General features: G+C 38.7%; 1 protein-coding gene across 1 annotated transcript in view; it reads right to left on the reverse strand.

The window, feature by feature from the left end:
* The window catches only part of LOC110169021 (protein turtle homolog B-like), a 91,396-nt gene extending 68,726 nt beyond the window's left edge, over positions 1 to 22,670 (reverse strand). Inside the window, exon 1 of the mRNA XM_055148213.1 lies at positions 22,511 to 22,670. Within this exon, the coding sequence (XP_055004188.1) occupies positions 22,511 to 22,577 (67 nt within the window). The 5' untranslated portion in view covers positions 22,578 to 22,670. The remainder of the gene's footprint in view (positions 1 to 22,510) is intronic.
* Between the last annotated feature and the right edge of the window lie 292 nt (positions 22,671 to 22,962).

Genomic DNA, 22,962 nt, shown 5'->3' on the forward strand with positions numbered 1-22,962 from the left:
ATTTGTCTGTGTCTGTGCCGCCGTACTGCCCCTGAACGCACCCCCAGAGTCACGTCGCTCACATGCGCTTGTTTACACACGCAGCTGCTGTCAAGATGCTGGATTATCTTATATTTACATTTGCCAACCTACTGTCTTTAAATATGACAGTGAAGAGGCAGAATAACAATAAATATAGCAAATGTAGCCTGAATAAACCCAAATAGAAATAAATCCAATAGAACTAAACCTAAGTTATAAAATCAAATGAAAATTTATAGTGAACTTTTACATCACTAAACATATTGGCTTTTATATTGGCTATCGGCACCTCCAACTCCTGTTTTATCATATTGGCTGCAAAAAAAAAACATATTGATCAGGCCCTAATTTTAATCAGTTTCCACTAGCAATCACATGTTTCTATGTGTGGTTACTAGCACTGTCACGATACTACAATTTCAAAGTACTAAGTTTACTAAGGCATAGACCTGACACCTCAATACTGATACCACTCTTTATTTAGACAATATAATGTCATTTTCAACATTAAATTGTTGTACTTTCTTTAATATTACCATGTGGCCTTATATCTGTGTAATTCAGTCGTTCATGTTGGTCCCATAGTGGTCCATGTGTATATACTAGTCTATGTGATGTTTTTAGTATCAATATTTGCTCATATGAGTATCGACTTTCAATACCAGTTTCAGCATTGATCAGCATCTGTTTTTTTGATACTTTTGACAGCCCTAGTAATTACGACGTGAGAGGGCAGAGGGACAGAATCCACTATATCTGAGACCAGTCACCGTCAGTCGAGCTGAAAACCGACTGACCTGATGATTCTGGTCACCAGTGCAGTGATTCTTGAGCCCTCCAGTCCAACAGTAAGAGCCCTGGATGAAAACAGAGACACAAATGCCACTATTAAATAATGGGGAACAAAATAACCCTGTGATTTATGGCAGACACTTGATCCTGGGTCTTGGGCCTTCAGAGATGACCCATTCATCCTCACTCATAAACAGAGATTGATGGAGGATGAGAATTATCTGATCACACCAACAGGCGTCATATCTGTGTTTACTCTGAGTGACAAATGCGACTCTGCATAAAAATCCAGAAATGTAATAAATAAACAATGCACGTCTCCCACACAGCACACAAGAGCAGGGAGCCACTTACTGTGTTTGGAAATGTGTTTTTGCTTCCTCAAAAGAGCCTCAAAAAATGTCCTATATTACGGAAATTTTAGTCTTGTGCGCTTTTAGCCATGTTATAATGCTGTTACCTCAACAAAATACCTGGAGGAGTGTTTTTTTATTTATTAGTCTCTGTCTACATCTCCAAAGCTCAAAATGCCATGTCATGTCATGTAATGGTAGTTTAAGTTATCAGCTACCGTTTACCTTTTGTTTAGTAGAGATTAACGTTTTGAGGTCTGAAATTATCCAAATGATTCTAGTGAAGGTGAAAAAAACACAGTGGAGCATTTCCTGTATGACCACGACATCACAAGGTGGAACAAGGTGTTTTCTGTTTGAGAGAAGAACTCAGATGAACTCAGAATATGCAGGGTTTGTGTGTTAAACGTGTGTGAATGAAACAAAACACAACTCTGGGTCTGTTTCTGATGAGGAAACAACATTATAGATCAGAAAATAGCATAGCCCCTTAACAAAAACACAAATTTAGACACACACACACACACACATACAATGGTAGATGTGGTTACTCTGTTGTGGCTCTGCAATGAAACAAAGCCCTGTGAAATAAATAGAGGCATTAATCATTGGCCGGAGAGTCCTCTAATCTAAAGAGATGTGAGGGGCTGGAGCAGGAGTGCAGAGCCAATGGACACTACATTCTCAATCTCCCACTGTGTTTAAAGTGCATCTTTCTTATCAGTAATAAGTGTCGTTCTTCTCGCCATCCTTTTTGAGACAGAGTTGCTTTTCTTATGTTTTTACATTTGTTCATTATTTTCATTGGGCATTCTTTTGCGCTTGTAGTTATGCAGACATTCAAACTGCAAACTTAAAGGTCCTTTAATATGCAAAAATTTACTCGTATGAGCTTTAAGCCATGTTAGAATCTTATCAAAAATCCTATCAAAAACATACCTGGAGTTGAGTTTTGTTTCATTCACACATTTGAGTTAAAAGCTCCCTTTTTACCTTTTGTTTAGTAGCATTTGGAAATTCCAGAGCTGAAATTATCGAAATGATTCTAGTAAATATGCAGGGTTTGAATGTTAAACCTGTGTGAATCAAAAACAAACAACAAACAATCAAAACTCCAAGTATGTTTTTGAACAGCATAATACTTGTTCATAAAAATAGCTGGTGTGTTCACATTTTTACATTTTAAACGTGTCCAAAAAGTCTAAAACATGAACTGACAAACTAATACAAGAATCACATTTCAGAACATGTTTGTACAGATCTAAACTCCAGGGTTAGCAGTTTTTACACAGAATAACATTTTGTTGTTTGAGGAGGAAATTCTGATACCTCAAAAATTGTAATGATTTGCTACTTACATCAATTTAAATAGTGATTTTGATTTGCGATTAATCTTACTTAGCTTGATTCATCAGTCCATTTCACTTCATGGACACTATCTGACCTTGCAGCATTAGGTTTCGTTCACTTGATGGTAGGTGGGTACTTTTTTTATATTTAACCAATCGCTGCTATTTGGTCCTGATGTATGTAATGTGTCGCTAATGGGGCTAACTGGTATATTAAGATTTTCCCAAATCCCGTAGGAAGAAGGGCAATAACGTCTTTCCCCTTGATAAAATTCACCAAACATTCTCTTTGTTCTGGCTTTAAATCCTTGATTTCGGGAATCGTTGCCAATACAAAATGTATGGCTCTTCACTGATGGGCTGGTACTCGCAAAAAAGTCTAGTGTATTCTGATTCCTGACCTAGTCGCTAGAGAGAAATGAAATTGAGCGGAGGCACTAGATCGCACCAGCCTGGCAAAATCTTACTGCCCTAATATACAAGATAATACAGTTTAATAAAAATTAAAAAAACATAAATTAAATTGTATAAAACCTCTAAGCAGACCTACAAGGACCTGCAAGCTTCATTAATTATAGAATACTGGGACACCATGTGGGATTATACAACAATAATCTGCATTACACATTAGGGGATTTAAAATTACTTAATTTGAATGCAGAATGTATCTTTTCTGTATTTGAAGTTTGACAAAGAATCCCCACTATGTGAATCTGAGGCGTTAGAGGGCCATTATGACTGTCTTCTGTTCCCCCATGTGTGACATCAAAGGCAACAACATTACAGTTTTAGATCAATAGAGTCCATGCGCAAGCAAAAAGCATGGAAAAAGAGAAAGAATCAACACAGAAGCGATTGAAGAAGCTCGAGCAACTACAGCCATTGACTTGACCTACATTTTGGCCTCATACCCTCAAACTACCATCGCTACAGCATCATTTGGAATTCAGAAGAGATGGTGGATATACGAGTATGTTCACCCTTCATCAGAGCGAGGCACTGTAGAAAAAATGAATCAGATTTTCCATTAACTTTGATACTGCATAGGTAATAGGGATGGGCTGTACAATATGATATGAGTTTGAGCCGTTTGAGTTGGTGCAATTATCAAATCACAAAGGCTGCAGATATTTAAATACAATTTCCTCTGCAAATAACTAGAGATCAACTGAGATGTGTTTTTTTTCATGGCCAATGTCAATACCGATGGTTGAGAATCCACAAAAACCAATGGCTGATGAGTTCTTACGATAATTTTTGCCAAATTATTGAAACCTTCTTTTACTAGAAACTGTGTAGAGTCCAGAATAGTTACATTTTCGCAGTACCCACTTTCTAAAGACAAGCCTATAAAACAAGGCTTTATGCATATTTAGGCAGCTGGTTGAGTCAAACAGAATATCGACCTCTGCTGGAGATTTTCAGCTGATAGCCCATACACTAAAAAGGGCACATATCGGCCCGATATATCAGCCAACTGATCGACTGGTCTCTGTCTTTTCATAGAAATAAACTTGTTGTACCTGTAGCTTAGACCTTTGCAAAGATGTTCTGAATTGGGATCCTCGTATCAGTTCAGATTTCAGTTTCCTCAAATGTGAATATTCTTGGAGTCGTTTAGAATGAGCACAGAATCTCACTTTTTATCCCAACTCGAATTGCAATCATTGTACTTGTCAGAAAATCATGTACCCCTAGCAAGCAAGAACAATACCATGCTACTAAAATATGTGTAATTTAGTATTTGTAGTAGTACTTCTAGTTCATCTGTAGTTAGTGGAGCAGCACGTCATTGGTGGGTTCACCATCTGGCTTCTGTCACCAACTCTTAAACAAAGACTGGAGACAGCAGCTTTCACAGAGTGCAACTGTCACAACATGTCCACTAACTACTCCGTCAATTCATCCTGTGTCAGTGCAGTGACCTACTTCAGCTGCAGCTCTAGAGGGCGCTATTTTTATCAAACCTGTTCATCTCTTTTCCAATATATTATTAAAGGTCCTATATAAAACAAGATGGATTCCTGTAAGCTTTAAACAGTGTTATAATGCTGTTATCTCATCAAAAACATACCTGTGTTTGAGTAATCCTGCATTATTAGTCTGCTCCACCTTGTGATGTCATGTAGCAGTAGTTTTCAAGTTAACAGCTGCCTTTTACCTTTTGTTCAGTAGAGATTGGCACTGCTGGGGCTGAAATGATCCAAATGATTCTATGGAATTAAAAAATGCAGCAAAGCCCATCTGTACCACATGACATCACACGGTGGAACGGGGTGTTTTCCATTTGAGAGAAGCACTCAGCCTAAATATGCAGCGTGTTAAACATGTGTAAATGAAACAGAACACAACTCCAGGTTAGACTCGATGCAAAACAGTGCAGTGCGGGACACATTTTGAGAGCTCATTGCGGGCGCAGTCGGGAGCAGGCGGGGGGGATGATAAACTGCAGTCCCACAAAATAAATGAGTGTACTGTCAAGTAAAATATACAAATGAGTAATGTATGCCTATCATACATCATTTGTGCTGGATATTTTATTTGGCATTAATAAAAACATTTTAAGCAGCCTAAACTTGCAGACATGGTCTAATATCAGGCACATTTTAGACAGTTTCTTTCCCTTCTCCGGGTTTGATAGAGTTGAAGAAAGCGAACGTCCCCATTATTGCAGGTGGGAGCGGGACAAAATGTCACAGAGGAGGGAATAAAAATTACAGTTCTTTGCGGGCCGGAGTGGGACTGCACAAGCAGGACTTAAAATTCTGTTCCACGCAGACTTCTATTCCACGTATATTTTTGATGAGGAAAAAATATTATATACATAGATCAGGCCCTTTAAAGGTGCAGTATGTAACTTTTCTGGTGGTTTGTCTGCTACTTCCATGGAGACATTAATGCTTTACCTGCAATGTTCCACTTGACTAAATTTATAACAGACACGGGTTAATTGTTTAAAGTACATGCATATGTTTTACTGATCAAAATTATACTGAAAACACTCTGATTTGACTTTTAACGTGACTTGGTAATGTTACATGCTAGATAGGTTAAATGCCAAACTGTGGAACATTCTAGATAAAGCAATCAAATCTTTATGTAGATAGATATGCAGGTGACAAACCTTCCACCAGCTGCTTTTACTTTCAGCTCTTTTAAATGAGCAGAATATTGTACTCCTCTGAAACAGCATTACTTGCATCCAACAGCCCTGCTAATGGAATCTCCTTGACCCTTTGACCCAGTAAACGTGACTGGGTTTTTTTCTTTCCCAGTGTCCTAGAAGATCCTTGATTTAAATTATGGGCAGTGACACTTTATATAACCTCATAAAAGGCTAGAAACAAACTAAACAGTGTATTCTCGACCATTTTGAGTATGGCCAGCTAATAAAATACATGAACTTTAAATATTTACCAAGAGTGCCTGAGTAAGATTGCAGATTAGTTGACTGGGTTAATATCTCTGTTGTTACTGGACATATTCACATTAAACAAAAACTGGTACATTTGAAACCTTCTTCAGCAGCATAAACAAACAAAAGTAATAGCATTTTTTTCACAATAAGTTCAGAGGGTCCAGCCATTTTTCAACACCAAAGATGTGATTGCTGTCAGCTGAAAGGTCTGTAAACCATAAAATTAATATGGCAGGTTTGTGGAATCCATCTCTAACCAATTTTCTCTACATCTTTTCCAACAACACTGAATCCTACAGTCAGAATGAAGAGAAAATACAACTGTTACTATCACAATTAACAATTTAAAGCTTTTTAATAGGGAAAAAACTGTAGGATGTAACCACAACCTATTTTCAAAACTCAAAAGTCCCACAATAATCATCTTAAGTCTCAAGTCTCATCTCAATCAATATACTGAGATGACATTATTGTCATTACAAGTGTCTTTAAATTCATTGTTATGGTGCAGCATCAACTAAAAAACAGAACTACACAGACCATGATCCTTTGTTTAATTCTTTTGATTATGACAAAACCAAAGGGCTGTCAAGGAATTTCAAAAAGAAAAAGTATTATTCACAATTTTGTTAACATCCACAAAATATCACAACATGGTGCTCTAATCAAATAAAATGCAGACACATTTACACCCAGTATTCAACTTTGAGTGGTGAGGTGAGATCTAATCAAAGTGGAGGCTGAACTGACACACAAAAACACATGCTTTTGGACCCTCTCGTAATGAGGCCGAGCTCCTGCTGTGAGGGAAACAGTCTGGAATAAATGTTATACGCTGATGCCACAGTGATGGTGTGATGTCAGAAACCATTAGAGGAGGACACTCACTTGTTTGTCTATTCAATCATCTGAAACAATGTACTTCTCCTCCAAACATGCATTTCATTTGGTTGAGCAAAAAATTTAAGCAAAACTGACCTGTAGGCCTGTCACAATAACTACATTTGAAGTGTGATATATTGCTGTAAATATAGACAGGACAATTCCCCAAAAGATCTGAATGTGCAATAAAAACATGATGTCCAATAAATAAACAGCAGAATTATAGTAGAAGTTATTCATTCAATCCTCTACAGCTAAAATCTTATCATAGTACAGAAAAATACAAAAATGTTTTCCAACTTGTGCAAAGAAAAGTACAGATATATATTGATCTGGGTGGTTGATATGCCAAAATATATATATATATATATATATATATATGTGATTTTTTTTAGAGCCTCTTTTATAGTCAAGTTTAGATCACAATTAGATCACAATTAGTCATTAAGGGTTTTACATTCTGTTCTTACTTGCATTTCAAAGGAAATACAGTGCACAGCTAAAAATACCTCCACCTGCAGTTACCTAAGCAAATAAGCCCACGTACTATAATTACTGCAGTGATGGATGCTGTAGCAGCAACAAGTTAATGAACCCGAACTGATGTAATTATTCCTTTAGCGTGGACCCGTGTGTCGAGGGTGAATGTATTTCTCATCCACAAGTGTTTCATTTGGTTACTCCAAAAAGTTATCATTACGTAACTGTGACTCCTTGGCTCACAGACTGAGCAGTTTTTGAAATATTCTGTTTTTAAGCTCACTTTTTAGCGTAATATCATGGGATTTGAACCAGCAAAGAAGTGTACCATGTGCAGTTCAAAGGACACAAGTAAGGGACTGTAAGGTATTGTGTGAAATGAACAGTTATTCCTGTATCAGAGAAGATCATGCAACAGTCTAGTCAAGGAGCTAGTTCTAAGATCTCTGAGATGCTACAGGTTTTTCAAACCAAATGTGCCAGAAGATCTTCCAGAAGAAATACTTTGAGGGAATGGACCATTTCATCATTGACCGCCACAAAAAAGCAGAGTGAAGGATTTCCCGTTCATATGATCTCACACAGACCTGCTGCACTTTGACTGAGACACAAAAGCGACTGAGTGTAAATGTTGCTGCAGCAAAACCTGAATTTCCCTCAGGATCAATACAGTATCTCCTTCTCTCTCCCTCTCTGAACTGTGAACAAATACACACCAATATCACACAGATATCTACAAATTCAATTCAATTTCTATTAGATAACTAATAAAACAAATTATTTTGTATATTGAGATAATTTAATAACTCCTTTTACTAACCAAGCACAGGTTGAAATAAAGATAAAAACCTGAAATTGTCTTTGTCATTTAAAAATGTTGTATTTGTTATAAAAGGCCTTTTGGCATATGTTTAAAAAATATGATTAAAAAAGTTGACTTAATTAATGGAACTAATCATTGCAGCTCTAACTGAATATCAGTTTATAAAAATATATATGTGAGCTATCTTGTATTGTTATTTGAGAAGAACTACACAAATCAGCTCAACTATTGTAGTTCCAACAAAGTAAGATCTTTGTTGTCAGACTGTATTAAAATAAAGTTCACACTAAAGATTAACAAAGCTTCAGATAGAGCAGTGCCTTCAGTTAGCGTCACACTCCCCAGGGACTGTCGATGACGTCAGCAGCAATGTAACAATTACATCATGCACAAACAAAGACTGTTATTATCATGGGACCAGCATGGGGCGCGCAGACTGAGCAAAACGACATGTTGTTTTGATTGAAGGCTGAGGAGCTGAGCCACAAATGGAAACTCGTAGACTCCAAAAGTGATAATAATGTCTGAGTATATGACTTTAAACAGCCTCTTCTGTCTCACTGCGACTGAAATGTTCTCAACTTGTTTTTAGGCAACAGTGTAATAAATAGATCATATTTTACATCTACCTTGTTCTCATGCCAACGCACAGGTAAAATAAAGCAGCAGTGCATCTGAGTAAGTATCTGTCATGTAGCAAAATTGTTTGTTGAATCTTATGTTTACTACTACAATATTAAAAACATTTTTTTTGTTTTTCCCTCCAGTATAAGTTAACCATGAACTCTGCACGTGTGTAGTTATTGTCACTGCTTCATACTACATCAGAGGTCCAGATCAAAAGGACTGTCTCGTATTCTTTGTAATTTGTTTTTAGTAAATATTTGGCCATCTGAAATACTACTTTACACATATTTTTGTTTTCTGATCTGTTATGATGTTGTCTCCTAAAATCCGCGTATCATTCATTCATTTGTTTTTCAATATAAAACCAAAAATAAGAAAATTAAGAAACAACTATTTTCTTAATTGTCTCCAAAACCAAAATTTAAAAAATGCATATCAATTTGTTTAATCAGTTTAAAATTTTGTGTTTAAATGAATAATGGAAAAATGGATAAAGGCCATTTTTTCATTTTAACACTGAATCGAAAACTGAAAAAATCAAATCCTTATCCTTTTTTCATTTTGGTTTTGGAAACACATTTTAGTTTTTATATTGAAAAACGAATGAACGAATGATTAGGAATTTCCTCATCACAAACATACCTGGAGTTGTATTTTGTTTCATTAACAAATTTTAAACACACATATTTTTTCTCTCAAACAGAAAGCTCAAAATGCTCTGTTCCACCTTGTGATGTCATGTGGGAATACAGGAAGTGTTTCACAGTTTTTCAGCCCTAACTTCAGCCCTAGAATTGCCCATCTCTAATGAACAAAAGGAAAAATATAGCTATTAACTTGAAACTACCACTTCATGACATCACAAGAGCATTTTGAGGTTTGGAGATGTAGACAGCATTACTCAAACGTGTTAATGAAACAAAACACAACTCCAGGTATGTTTTTGATGAGGTAACACCATTATAACATGTCTTAAACCTCACAAGAATCAATATGGGACCTTTAAGACAGTAAAAACCCAGTAGAGCGCCTTTAATATTTTCAATCTGAAGTAGCAGGCTGTTAGAGTGACAGATACGATGCAGTGATTTGACATGATTGGATAGACTGCAATATGAAGGATGCAAGAAGGACTGAACCTGCTGGCGAAGCGCAATGTTCCCCTGTAAGCAACTTTGAGACGACGATGGAGGAGAGGCTGGCAGTTCCCACTAATATGTCTCTATTTTTACATGACAGCTATTCTCCACTCACCTCGTGTCCACAGTGCAATACCTGCTGCCAACAATACACTGCTCCCTATTCCTCTCTATATAGCACAGTAAGGCTTGACAGGCTGTTTGACCGGCTACATGGCATCAGATCCCAATTTCTTGTTTGTAATTGAAGTATGTTGACATGAGGAGAATAATAATGAGTGGTTTTCAAGCACTGAGTGAACAGTTAATGTCAGCATTGTGCTAAGTTGTTACTTGACACCTCCAAACCAGAGAATGTCAAGTAAAGGACATTCGGAGATGCTGCTGCCGCCGCTAACAATGCTATGGCCGTGTCCAATCCACCCCCAGCAGGTCCCTATATAGTGCAGTGTAGAGACGTGCCATTTTGCAGTGGTTTACAAACGTCTGGTGGATTCAAAAGTAGCACACAAATGTTTCACAGTGGGAAATTTAGTAAAATAAATGTTAAAGGCAGTGAGCTTTATGCCGTGTTAGAATGGTGTTACCTCCTCAAAAATATACCTGGAGGTTTGTTTTGTTTCATTCACACATGTTTCAATAACCCTTTATTATGATTCTGTCTACATCTCCAAAGCTCAAAATGCTCTATGCCACTTTGTGATTTCTTGAAGCAGTAGTTTTCAAGTTAATAGCTGCCTCTTACCTTTTGTTCAGCAATTCCAGGGCAGAAATAATCCAGATGATTCTAGTAAAGCTGTATGGAGTTTGAAAAAGGAAAGAAAAGCACCACATACATTCTAAATAAGCAGGGTTTGTGAGTTAAACATGTGAATGAAACTCTGGGTATGTTTTTGATGAGGAAACTGCATTATAACATAGATCACAAAAGAGTGCAATATTTAATTTTATTAATTTAATGCTATGAAAGGCTAAGTTATAGGAATAGAAAAATGAGTGCCACATTAGGGGTATGTCCCAGTGAAGATCTATTGTTGACAATTTTGGCAAATACCATTTCAAATGCCATACAATATCATTTAAAATGTCAAACCTGTAGCAGCAAAAAGCAAGAACTGCCCCTTCAATGTATGGTTAAAACGTTCAGCTTTCTTTTCCAAAATTGTGATATTTGGAAAACCGGCACAAAATCAAAGCAAATAATTTAACTGGATCATAGTTCATAGTTCTAGTGTGAAAATCAAATATAGCTGAAATAGCATTGCATTCATTTATGTGAAGTGGACACTTGCATAAAGAACAAAATGCCTTTATTATATTATGCAGTGATGCTTTGTTGTTATAGTTAAAAGCATCAAACCATTGTTCTTAAAGGGTGAATTTACAATTTAAGTATGAACATGAATATTTTCAACATATTTTAGGTCACTCGAGACTGAATTAGTAAATTTTATTTGAACACCCAGTCAACCAATGAGGAAAATATAGAGGCTCAAATGGCTGCGCTCAGATTTATTTCCATATAGTTTAGCAAATTTTATCTTACCCCAGTACAGTCAGATATATTGTAAAAACAGCTCTTAGGGTAAAAAAGAGAGCGCTGTGTGCAGTCTGCATATAATTATCAAGAGTTATAGTTATTAGCATTACAGCAAATCTCCACTTTGGCCTCTGAAAGTTGTGAAAAGCATTGTGGTGAATAATTAAGAATGCATAAAAAATAATATTGGACCACTGCCAGCCATATAAAACAAAGTAGTTCTATAAGAAAAACTGTAAAAATCTGCACAGCACTTTTAAGAGGTCATCTTTATAGACCTGATGACACTGCTTTACAAAAATACATTGTCAAGAGTCAGTCAATGTGCACTTTTATAGTCCCTCCGTCCACTCCCACAGAATCTCAAGTTATTATGATGTGATCCTATAGCATCTATGAGCTGAATTTAGAGTAGAGCAGCTGAGGTTATGGCGACATATCTTATGGCCCTATCCGATGAATCTTTAATGGGTCTGGAGAAGCCGGGATGGATGAAGCTGACGGTGCTGCTTCAGAGGGCCCAGCTGTAAAACGACACGCTGAGGAGGAAGCCAGCCAGCTCAGGACAGAGCAGGGCTGGGAGGGGTGAGCGTAATCTAGTACAGTGCTAAATGAGTGAGAGAGACAGAGAGTGAAAAGAGGGAAAAGAGAGAGAGAGAACAGAGGCAAACCAAGGTGGACTTAACAGGAAGCTATTATAACAATAAACAAGCCGAAGGATTGTGATTAGATTTGCAAATTGCCCTGTTGTTGCACTGACACAAAAGGCAATCTAAACTGTAAAGGCGCTGTACCTGATTTTGACACGCTTAAAAAGTGAAATGTTTATTTTATTTGACTATTTAAAAACGGTTCACAGAGGTCCAAAACTATTCCTCAGCTGCCTTATGCATTTAGAGCATTTTAACTATTCACTGCAAAGAGTGAAAAGAAAGATATTTTTGAAGCTCATAGAGACCAGAGTAGAGTTTTGCCACAACGGTAAAGCGAACAACAAAAAACATGCTAATGTGCACTTCCTAATGATCAAACAATAAAATACTTTCTAATTAGATGCAGACAACACACACATATCTGTATAGGGTCAAGACAAATTTTGCCCAAAAAAAATGAGGAAAAATTTGTGAACAGAGCCTCTACTTAATGTGTATGCCAATAGTTTGTTATCAGTTAAATTTTCTCCAAAAAAAGAGCAACCAACCAAACTAACCCATACTATGGAAAAATCTTCAACATCAGGCTATAAACAAGAAATTCAGTTTAGACTTTCATTGTACCTTTCAGTCATTAAACAAGTAAGATAAGAAAGAATCTAATTGAATAATTTTACTCAGGTTGCATTGTACAGAAAATCCTTCAAGGACCTGGCTTCCTGACTGATTAAAGCGTATACCGTGTAGTCTCCCCACGAGGGACCATGTCACAGTGCATCTGTCTGTCCATATGCCCAACTGACAGTGCACAGCTGTGAACAACGTGCAAACCAAGAGACCTGAAAACATGCATTCAACACTATTTGCACCTTAGGCTGGATAAAGAAGTGGAGTAAGGGAGTGTGATGACGCCCATAGTGTTCAGCTCCAGTCAAATGAAGTTCACTGTTTCTAGCAGTTACAGAAGCGAATATGGAGCCAAGTTCTACAGTAGGAATTCTGACCGAGAGTATCAACAAAAGAGCCAATCCGGAGCGAGGCTGTTGAAGGTAAAGTATCTCATTTATGAACTAGAAAAGCACTCAGAGAGCGCAGACCTCCGCCAAGGACTACCCCCATTTTTTATATAAATTGCGATAAAATCAGTCTTCTGGATCAGATCCAGATCAGCCTTTGGAATATGAAAGAGGATCCCATTGTCCATCCCTGAGTCAAATTTCATGGGGTTTGGTCAATAATTAACCGAGATATTGAGAAACAAAATTTTTGGCCCCATTTACCACAATGTTAACTAAAATTTCAAAGTGATCCAGAATCCAGGATTTCTTCCGGATCACCCCCAAAATGAAATCAGTTCTTCCTTTTCACATTTCCAACAAATCCTGAAAATTTCATCAAAATCGGTCCATAACTTTTTGAGTTATGTTGCTAACAGACAAACAAACAAACAAACAAACAAACAAACAGACAAACGCCAGCAAAAACATCAACAATCTATTTTAGGCTAATAAGGTATGATATCGTAGTATTAAAATGTATTTATTTTAAAACAACTACTTCAGAAAATACTACAGCATATTAGGGCTGCGTGATATATCACAACTGAATCAGAATTTGAGTTGGTGAAATTATCAAATCATAAAGGCTGCAATTACCCATACTGCATGGGGTTCTTGTATTAGTTTATCAGTCCAGATTTCAGTCTTCTCTCCATATCCATCCATACACACGTACGCTAATCTCATCACTATTTCATGTTTTATTATCTTTTTTTGAATATTACAATCGTGTCTTTGCCTGTCCCTATGGCAAAATAAACTGTTCCTGTGCCCCCAGTTTCCTCCCAGCTCCAATCAAAAGAATTAAAGGAGGATAGGATTTTCAATACTCCCTAATGCTAACTCCACAGTACTACAAGACGTCGATAGCAGAGGACAGTGTTTTGATGATGTGCCCACTTTGTACACACCAACTGCTGCACCAGGGATCCAGCAATTACTGGCTGGGCCCATTTAAGATGAGTCAGCTGGAGCAGTCAGGACACTGTATTCAGACACATATGAGAGGGCACTTCCTCCTTCACAAAATGCATTGTGGGTAGGTGCTCAGTAAAACTTATACTCTACAAGCTTATCTATTACAGCCACAATCCATTTTATGTACACTTGCTCATGTATATTCAGGAAGCTGAGTAAAAATAGACTGAAGCTAAGACTGTGTCCTCAGCAGTGGGGTTAGTGATGATAATACGCCATTATAAGCATTCAAAGTTAACTCAGTTATTCTTCAGCAGAGATGTGCATTAGATCCTCTTGTTTCAAAACTGTATTAGAAGCAGTTGAAAACTAAGATCAAAGTGTTGGCCATTTCTGTGTTACAGGATCAGTGTTTGTTCTTGTTGGTGGAGGTACAGAACTTAAACTGCACTCAAATCAGTCCAGCCCCCATCAGTGCAAATGAATAATTGAAGATAATGACAAGCCCTTCTCCCCTACAGAGAATTAAGTGACACTCACTGAACAGAATCTGCTCTGAAGTGCTAACTGAAACTCACATGTGTATAGTTCATGGTAAAATGTAGTAAACCTGAATGGAGTCTTGGCTGACCATTCTGAAACAGCAGCAGTGGAGCTCTGAGGGCTGCTCATACATTATTGACACAGTGCAACAATCGCAGTTATGAAGCATGGCCAATGACAGGTGCTCCTATCGGCCCATTGGCTGAGAGCCCCCAACAGGCTCATTCAAACAAAATGGAGTCCAGAACCCAGGGGTCTGAGGCACCTGCCACTCACTGCTCTGTGGCCCAAATACCAGGCTGACTGACACCTAAAGGTGCTGTCTTTTATAAAGCACCATCTGCCCCGGGCTAAAAGAGAGCTACTTTTCATTAAGCTCTGCACAAATGAAGTGCAGCACGTTATGTTAAACTGTTTCTGTGAAAACACCAGTCACTTACACCAAAGAAAAAGAAAGTCATGAAAACCTAATGTGAAAGAGGTATTTGATCAAATGTTGCTTTAAATAATAAAATCCTACAGTACTTTAATATTAAAGGATAAAACAAGTTTTGCAAATATCTTTTTCAGAAAAAAATCTAATGCCAAAGTGTATAATAAAATGCCAGGGAGAGTTGATTCATGACAGAGAGAGAATTACATCTTAAAATAACCTGTTCAGATCATGTTAAGGTGCACAATGTAACTGCAACTTTATGCAACTTTTATCTCCATAGAGAAAAGTAGATGATGTCACCAGGCCAAGTTTCAGGTTAATGATGCATGGTATTTGATATTATGCCTCTTCCTAATATTCAGCACCTCTAACTCAATGCAAGATACACATGTTTAATGCTACACTGGAACATTACAGGTAAAGCAATAACATCTCCATGGTGACAAGCAGGTGGCAGATTTCCAAATATGGTCCCTGGTTGGAGATTAAAGCATGATGGAGGCTGACCAACAGGAGGAGAGGCTGGTGGAAAGTGTCTGCTTTTGACCACAGAGTTACATTAAACAGAAATGCCAAGATACCAAAATATGAGATTATTACATGGCTGAGATCACTACATGGTGTTCCTTTAAACTAAAAAAAGTCTCTCAATGCTAACGAAATTTTAAAAGATGCATCTTCAGAGTTTAACCCCAAGAGTGACCTCAATCCAAAAAGTAGTGGGAGATTTCGGATTTGGTGATGATCTGCTGGGTCTCAATTGATTTGAGTCCACACTTCTAGACTGGTGCAATGAGATGAAATGCACACCTTGTAGTGAGAGACTCAACTTTAGGAGCTCTGCATGAGTCGTTTGAAGTCCTAAGAGCTGGGAAATAGATTCATACGCACTGAGATGGCCAAGAGAGACTCCTTATCCGACAGACTTAAACCCACATTTCAGAGCAGAATTAGAGGAGTTTGACTATAAGCGCTCACTAAGTCTTGTGTCTGGAAAACATAATCAGCACTGCCACTCTTTTGTGGAGAAGCTTCAGGATTCAAAGCAGAATTTTGGACTTTCTTCTTAAGATTAATACACAACTTTCAACTGAGCAAAACAGAAGTTGTCTCAGATTTATGTTTCTAATGATAATAACAGAGAAAGACTTTTTGCCCTTTTTATTCCATTGTACTTGCCTGTGCACATATACATTTTTCTTTTTATAAATATTAACAACCAATAATTTATGTATAGCAGTGCTAATACTACACACAGACAGCACGCTAGAGCGGAGCATTTCATGTCAAAATAAAATATGTCTTCACCAATAGCGAGCAGCGAACGGCGTCCTTCTACCGTAAAGTGCTGAACACCCACGAGGCTCTGGCCCATGCTGTGAACCAGACACAAATCTCCCATTTCCACAACTTGGTCAGCAGCTTTGTTTTTGCCAAGTAGCCGCCCACATCTAGGGAGAGCTCTCATTAGGCGATCATACTGTTGGGATCATCAAAAACTCGAGATACCGTGAAAGTTCCTCAGAATAAAATTAATTAGGCAGGCAGAGCAGGGTGCCAGATCCACGTACACCCGAATGGTTTACCCAAAACTAAAAATACACAGGGCTGAGAACGTCATGAGAATCACACTAGAAGAATCTCATTTCACACAGTGTGAATTGTAAGAGTCCAGAGAAGGGCAGATCAGTGGAATGAACCAATCAGCAGCCAGTCAAGAGGGGTTGTCAAAGAAAATCTGAACCCAAATATCGCATTATAAGTCCCTGTCTCTAAGTTTAAAAAAATAAAATAAAATTACCTCAGCTATGTGAATTTTAAAGCTCCGGTCTGGGGCGGGTGATATGCTAAAAATTAAAGGTCCTATATTACACAAAATTGACTCTTGTGAGCTTTAAGTCATGTTATAATGTTGTTACCTCCTCAAAAACATACCTGGAGTTGTGTTTTGTTATATATGTCACATATGTTTAAGTAATCCTTTATTATTAGTCTATGTACATCTCCAAATCTCAAAATTCTCTCTTCTTAACCTTGTGATGTCATGAAGCGGTCCTCTTCTCTAAAACCTTCAAATCAGACTAGAAATCTAGGGGTAATAACTGAACTTTAACTTTTTTAGCTAGATCAAATCAGTAACATCTGCAGCCTTACACCATCTAAAAAAGAGCAAAAATCAAGGGTATATTGTCTAAAGCAGACTTGGAGAAACTTATCCATGTGTTTGTTTCCAATGGGTTAGACTACTGTAATGGTCTGCTCACTGGCCTCTCCAAACAAGCTGTGTTTTTAATTTTATGATGATTATTTATGTTTTGATTTGTTTTTTATTGTAATTTTAATGTATTTCTTATTCTGTAAAGCACTCTGAATTACTCTGTGTACGAATTGTACTATACAAATAAACTTGCGTTGCCTTGCCTTCAAGTTAACATCTACCTTTATTTGCAATTAGAGGCTTTAAATCATCCAAAAGATTCTAATGAAAATGTATGGAGTTTAAAACACACTGGAGCACTTCTCACATGACATTACAAGCTGGAGTGTTTTTAGTTTGAGAGAAGAATTCAGCCTAAATATGCAGGATTTGTGTGTTAAATGTGTGAACGAGAGGAGGAAACAACATTAGAACAGAGATATATGGGCCCTTTAATACAATCAACGGAGATTTTCTTGGAGCCAGCTCACAATTGTGATTTTATCTTAGCCTTGAAGAGAGGTCATCTGTGTCTTCACTACAGTCGGTTAAATCTGCCAGTCACTCAGTCACAGTTTGACAGAGACAGGCCAATCGGAATCTTTGTTTGAGCATAGAGCTGTATTCAAGAGAAAATAGATGACTCACAATATGACAACTTAACCAAAAGTGCATATTGTCACAGGAGTGAGATTTGATTTGTATCACCGCATCGCCCATGCAGCCCGATGACAGTCCACATAAAACAACCAAGCTTTCAGTCAGGCTCTAAGCAAAAGAGAAACATTTCACCGAGGGACCACCAGTGCTTCAACGTAAGTGCCCAGAGTAGAGTTTAGGTGAGGACAGAAAAGTGGTTGTAATGGCTCTCCTGTACTACAGTCAAAAGCATGCCTCCAGTCTCCCTCCTCCGGGCCAGTGAGTTCTGTACGGTTGTGCGTGGCATTTATCTCCCCGCTTAGTCATAATGGGTTCCTCTTAGTGAGGGGCAGACAGCCTGTTAGTGGGCATATGTCTGGATCCTGGTTGAAGACACTGCTCCTCGGGGGATGATGGCTCAGTGGTGGTGAGCCGTGGTGCATTTGAGTGTGCACGTGGGCATGGGAAATTACAGTGCCAAGAGCAGCTGACTTCTGCACAACCTGCATTCAAACATGTTTAACACAGCGCAGTGTCCTTAATAGGCATATTAAAGGAGAACCCGCAAAATTAAACTAGAAATGATCTTTGGTGATGGTGCAATATAAAACAATGGATAATCATAGTAAATTATAAACTATGATCAAATAAAGGCATGCCTAAAATACAGTGTTAGAATATAATTAGAAGCAATTAATGAATCAAATTATAATCAAGATCGAAATTCAGAAAAAGAAAGAACAAAGTCTTTTGTGTTAAATGGCAATGGATAGAAGTCTGAATTTTTTATGTTTATGGAAAGAAAAAACTGTATACACTTTTTTAACATATCGTTCAGCCCTAATACAATACAGTATGGAAAGAATATGAGCGCAAAACCAGCAGCCCAAGTAAATGAAGTTCACTCAAGTGTATGAAGCAGGAAGATGGGACAAAGATGTGGGGAATACGGGAAGAGGTACAGACTCCGAGTGTGGGGAAAGTGAGAAACCCGAGAGGACCAGAGGAGTCCAGAGGAGACAGGGAGGAGGTCTGGCACAGCTCCAAGATCTGCTCTGGCCAAAGTCGACGCTCAGCCAACTGCCAGCTGGAAACAGTAAGGATGCTCTGGCCGACTGTGTGCACACTACAGCCTCGTGTACACGGGAGGGACAGTGCAAATCGGGTCAGGATACAAGAGTTTGGTTCAGACCTCACAGTATATGAGAGTCTTCATAGTCTCCACTGTCACAAGAGTAGAAAATATTTTGCGTAGGGCCAAAAATCAAAGATCAATAGATCGCGATCTCTACTTAGGTCGATCTCGATGATATGGCATAGGCATTTTAATCAACTGTACAGTCAATTGTTTTTAATTTACACTTTCATGTTTAGGAAAAAGCAGCTTGAGCCACAACGTGTTAGATCTGCAAAATGTGACTAAAAGTCCAGTGCCTCTCTCCCTCTGTGCGTGCATCTGCCTCTGTATGTGCGTTTGCCTCTGTTTGTGTGCATCTGCCTCTGTGTGCACTCACTCTCCCCACTCACTCTCCCCACTCCCCCCGCCCCCTCTGCCTTTCTGATCCAGCCGTAACGCCTCACCTTTCTCCTCTTTCTCTCCTCTGGTACTTCTCATCTTTATAATCTTTACAAAAAAATATTGTACAAACTCATTCCAAACTTTAAATTTCTCCGGAAATATTGGTCCTATCAACACTAAATAAAAACTGCAGTGACCCTGTCCTTTATGTCCACATGTCATATTTTTAATAAAATGAAAGATCGAATCAAAAATCCAGATCAATCAATCTGGGGGAAAAAATTGTCATTATTTTTTTCCCATATCTCCCAGCCCTAATTTTAAGTAATTCATTAAAAAAACGAACTAGGGCTGCATGATTTTAGAAAACACATTGTGAAGGCAATGGTTTGTGACATGTTGAATAAGCAGGAGCACAGTATAAAAGTAAAGTTATATAAAGTATATGAGAAAAGACTGAGATATGAACTGAGAAACAAATGCAAAAATTCCATGGATTTCAGATCAAGTTTGAAGAGTTTTAAAAACTTAAGAGTAAGCCATTTTTTCTTCCAACAACTCCAGGTAACTTGGCGGTATGGTGGCTGAGTGACTAGCACTTTCACCTCCAAAAAAGAAGGTTCCTGTGAGTTTCCTCTGGGCACTCAGGTTTCCTGCATCAACCCAACAACCTGCACAATAGGTATAATCCTCCAGATAAGGTAGTCCTGACCAAGCCTAGCTCAAGATCTGGAGATGGGTGACTAGGCAATGCCCAGTGCTCTTGACAGGTTTCCACAGCGAAGGATGGGTCAAATGCAGAGGACAATTTTCCCTACAGGGACATTAAGGGATACATTTATCTTAACTCACTCCATGCTTTCTTCTCTGAGTTGTTACACTCATAAATCTTAATCTTTTTAATCCTAAATAAAATAATTTGTCAATTAATAAAGAATGTGGTTGACTGTGACACTATCGACCAATTAATTGAATCAAGGACTACAGCCTTAGTAGAAATAATACTTACTCTTATTTCAGTACAAAGGTCATATCCAGACAAAAGACACTTATCTATATTTCTGTAATAAACGTGTATTGCCCAGCTGAAAAGCAGAACACTACAAAGGGTTTTCCTCACTGTTCAGACGAATGACATCAGTGCGTCTGAACCTCTTCTTAGAGGTCATGGCGGCGCTGTCTTGTGTCTGTGCCAGAGGAGACCAGGGAAGCCGCTTAAAACCATCTCCTTAAGTCTCCTCCCTTTGGCTGCCCATGTCTGGTGTATCCTCTTTAGCAAAACATTACATAATTGTTTGCATGTAGCCAGGCTAACACAAGTCTACAGGGACATCAACTAAAATAGCCCCAAATAAATGGCAGCATTTACTTTGAAACTCAGTCTATAAAAAATTCAAAGATGAGTTTCATCTTGAAGTGAAGTTTTATTCATCATCTAATCAGTGATGCTCAAACACAGATGTTGGCACTGGCCCATTTCCTTTAGCTCTCTGAGTGCTGGGGAGTGGTAAAAGCAGTATCCTCTTTTAAGGGTAAAGTCTAAGGAAAAAGCAGTGAGTTCATAATTCACACTAAATAATTCACATCCTCTTATCAATCTTTGCTCAGGTGACGGAACAACAGAGCAGGGCTTCATTTGTAAATGGTAAATGGTCATATTTATATACAGCTTTTCTACTTCAAGGCACACAAAACACTTCACATCAAGGAACCACTCACCCACAAACCAGTTTACAATACACAGACATTGGGGTGAGGAGGGTTAAGTGTCTTGCCCAAGAACACAAGACACCCAGAGATGGAAACACGCAGCCAACTTGTGAGCTAGTGGATCTATGTCTAAGAAATTTGAACGGCCAACCTTCAGATTAAAATATGTGCACTCTAACAATTGAACAACTGTGACTACTGTAAATCAGTAAAAGTTTAAACGCTCTATCTGGACCCCTTGAAGTCCGAAATAAACCTTGTTTGAGTAGTTACAGAAACGCATGTGGACTGAAGTCATGAGTTTGGGGTTGCCAGAAGACACCTTTATAATTTCTGAGATACTTCTCGGATCCTTTTCTGAATTCTTTACCCTTAAAAATCAAATAGGAAATGCAATCCCCCATAGAGAACCTAAAATTAAGCGCCGCAACAAAAAACGATGCAAAGGTAGATGTCTATATGTCACATGATCCTCATGCTAAAGTGCTGTCACTTAGTAATATTAACAGCCTATGAGCCCAAACCTCAAACCTGGCCTTCTATTTTTTCATTGGAAGACAAAGTGCAGCCTGAAACCCAGTTATTACAAAGGTATCAATAAAGTATGTAACAAGCACATGAATAAAGAAATGAATTACAGGATTGTCCTCAAAGATATGTTAACTAAAAGGCTAGTATTGTTATAGTAAGTTACATGCAGATCGAACAAATTCAGCTTCACATAAAGTTAAAATCACGCCTAAATCAAATGCTTAAAAAAAAACTACGAATAATCAATCACCTTAATGCAGTCGTGAATCACAAACCGCGCCCTCTAGCGGACAAACTCGCAGTTACAACCGGTCTCTTGGAGGTTATTCCACTCATCGCATTTTAATGACAACCACACCAGCGCACCGTAATCACATTGGCGTTCACCCGGCAGAGATGCAGAGGCCACCGGGGCCCGCGCCACTGCGAACCGGGCTCGTGTGGCCCCGGTACGGGCACACGAGCCCGCACCTCCACCAAACCAGAGCAATGACTTCTGGGGAGGAACGTGTCAACCCAAATAGACTGCAAAATCTATCACGAACGTCATAACTCCCCGAGAGCCATTTAGAACACAGCAAAACCAGTATCCCTGCAACGCAATCAAAGTGCAAATCTAAAATGCAAAACGTACAAATTGTAGCAGTAAAAGTCACGCGTTTTTTGCCGTGTTAAATCCGGTGTCGCTCCACATTTGCCGGTTCCACTTCAGGTGCAGAGATCAACAGCCTCATGTATGAACTTCATGACGTAAGCCTGTTATAACATGTACCGACACGTTCAAAGTTGGCGTTATAAAAGCACGTAAATGCGATTTTAAGCTTAATTAAAACTTCCCCCAAAAAAGCAAAACAGGGGCGGAAGATACTGCACTTGACTCACCTTGAGCGGCCGTTCCTCGGGTGCTGCTGAATACACTTGCTATCAAAGTGGCCACATACCAAATCATAGTACTATTGCCGACCAGAAATAAACCTCATCATATCTCAAAGTGCCCTTTTCGGTGAATCTCTCATTGCCAAGTTGCTCCAGGACGGACTGTCGCGGGCCGGTATCCTGTCTCGTCGTTACCCGAGCCCTGGACACTTTTCCAGCGGCGCGTTGCCTCTCTGTTCCCCTCTCCTCCGCTCTCCTCTCGCATCCTGAGACAGATCACCTGCGCCAATGGGACGAGAGAGCGGTCGACGTCGCGTGAAACCAAGCAGCAGCCTTTAGATAGCCGCTGGCCCGCCTCCGCACGCCTCTCATTGGGGGAGGTGTGGAGGCGTGCGTCCTCTGATTGGTTACCTGCGCTGTCCGTCACTGCGCCCGCTTGAGGTGTTTGGAAGATGGAG

This window comes from Boleophthalmus pectinirostris, unplaced genomic scaffold (assembly GCF_026225935.1).
Source record: "Boleophthalmus pectinirostris isolate CB_2022bp ecotype Guang Dong unplaced genomic scaffold, ASM2622593v1 HiC_scaffold_12, whole genome shotgun sequence".
NCBI classification, from domain to species: domain Eukaryota; kingdom Metazoa; phylum Chordata; class Actinopteri; order Gobiiformes; family Gobiidae; genus Boleophthalmus; species Boleophthalmus pectinirostris.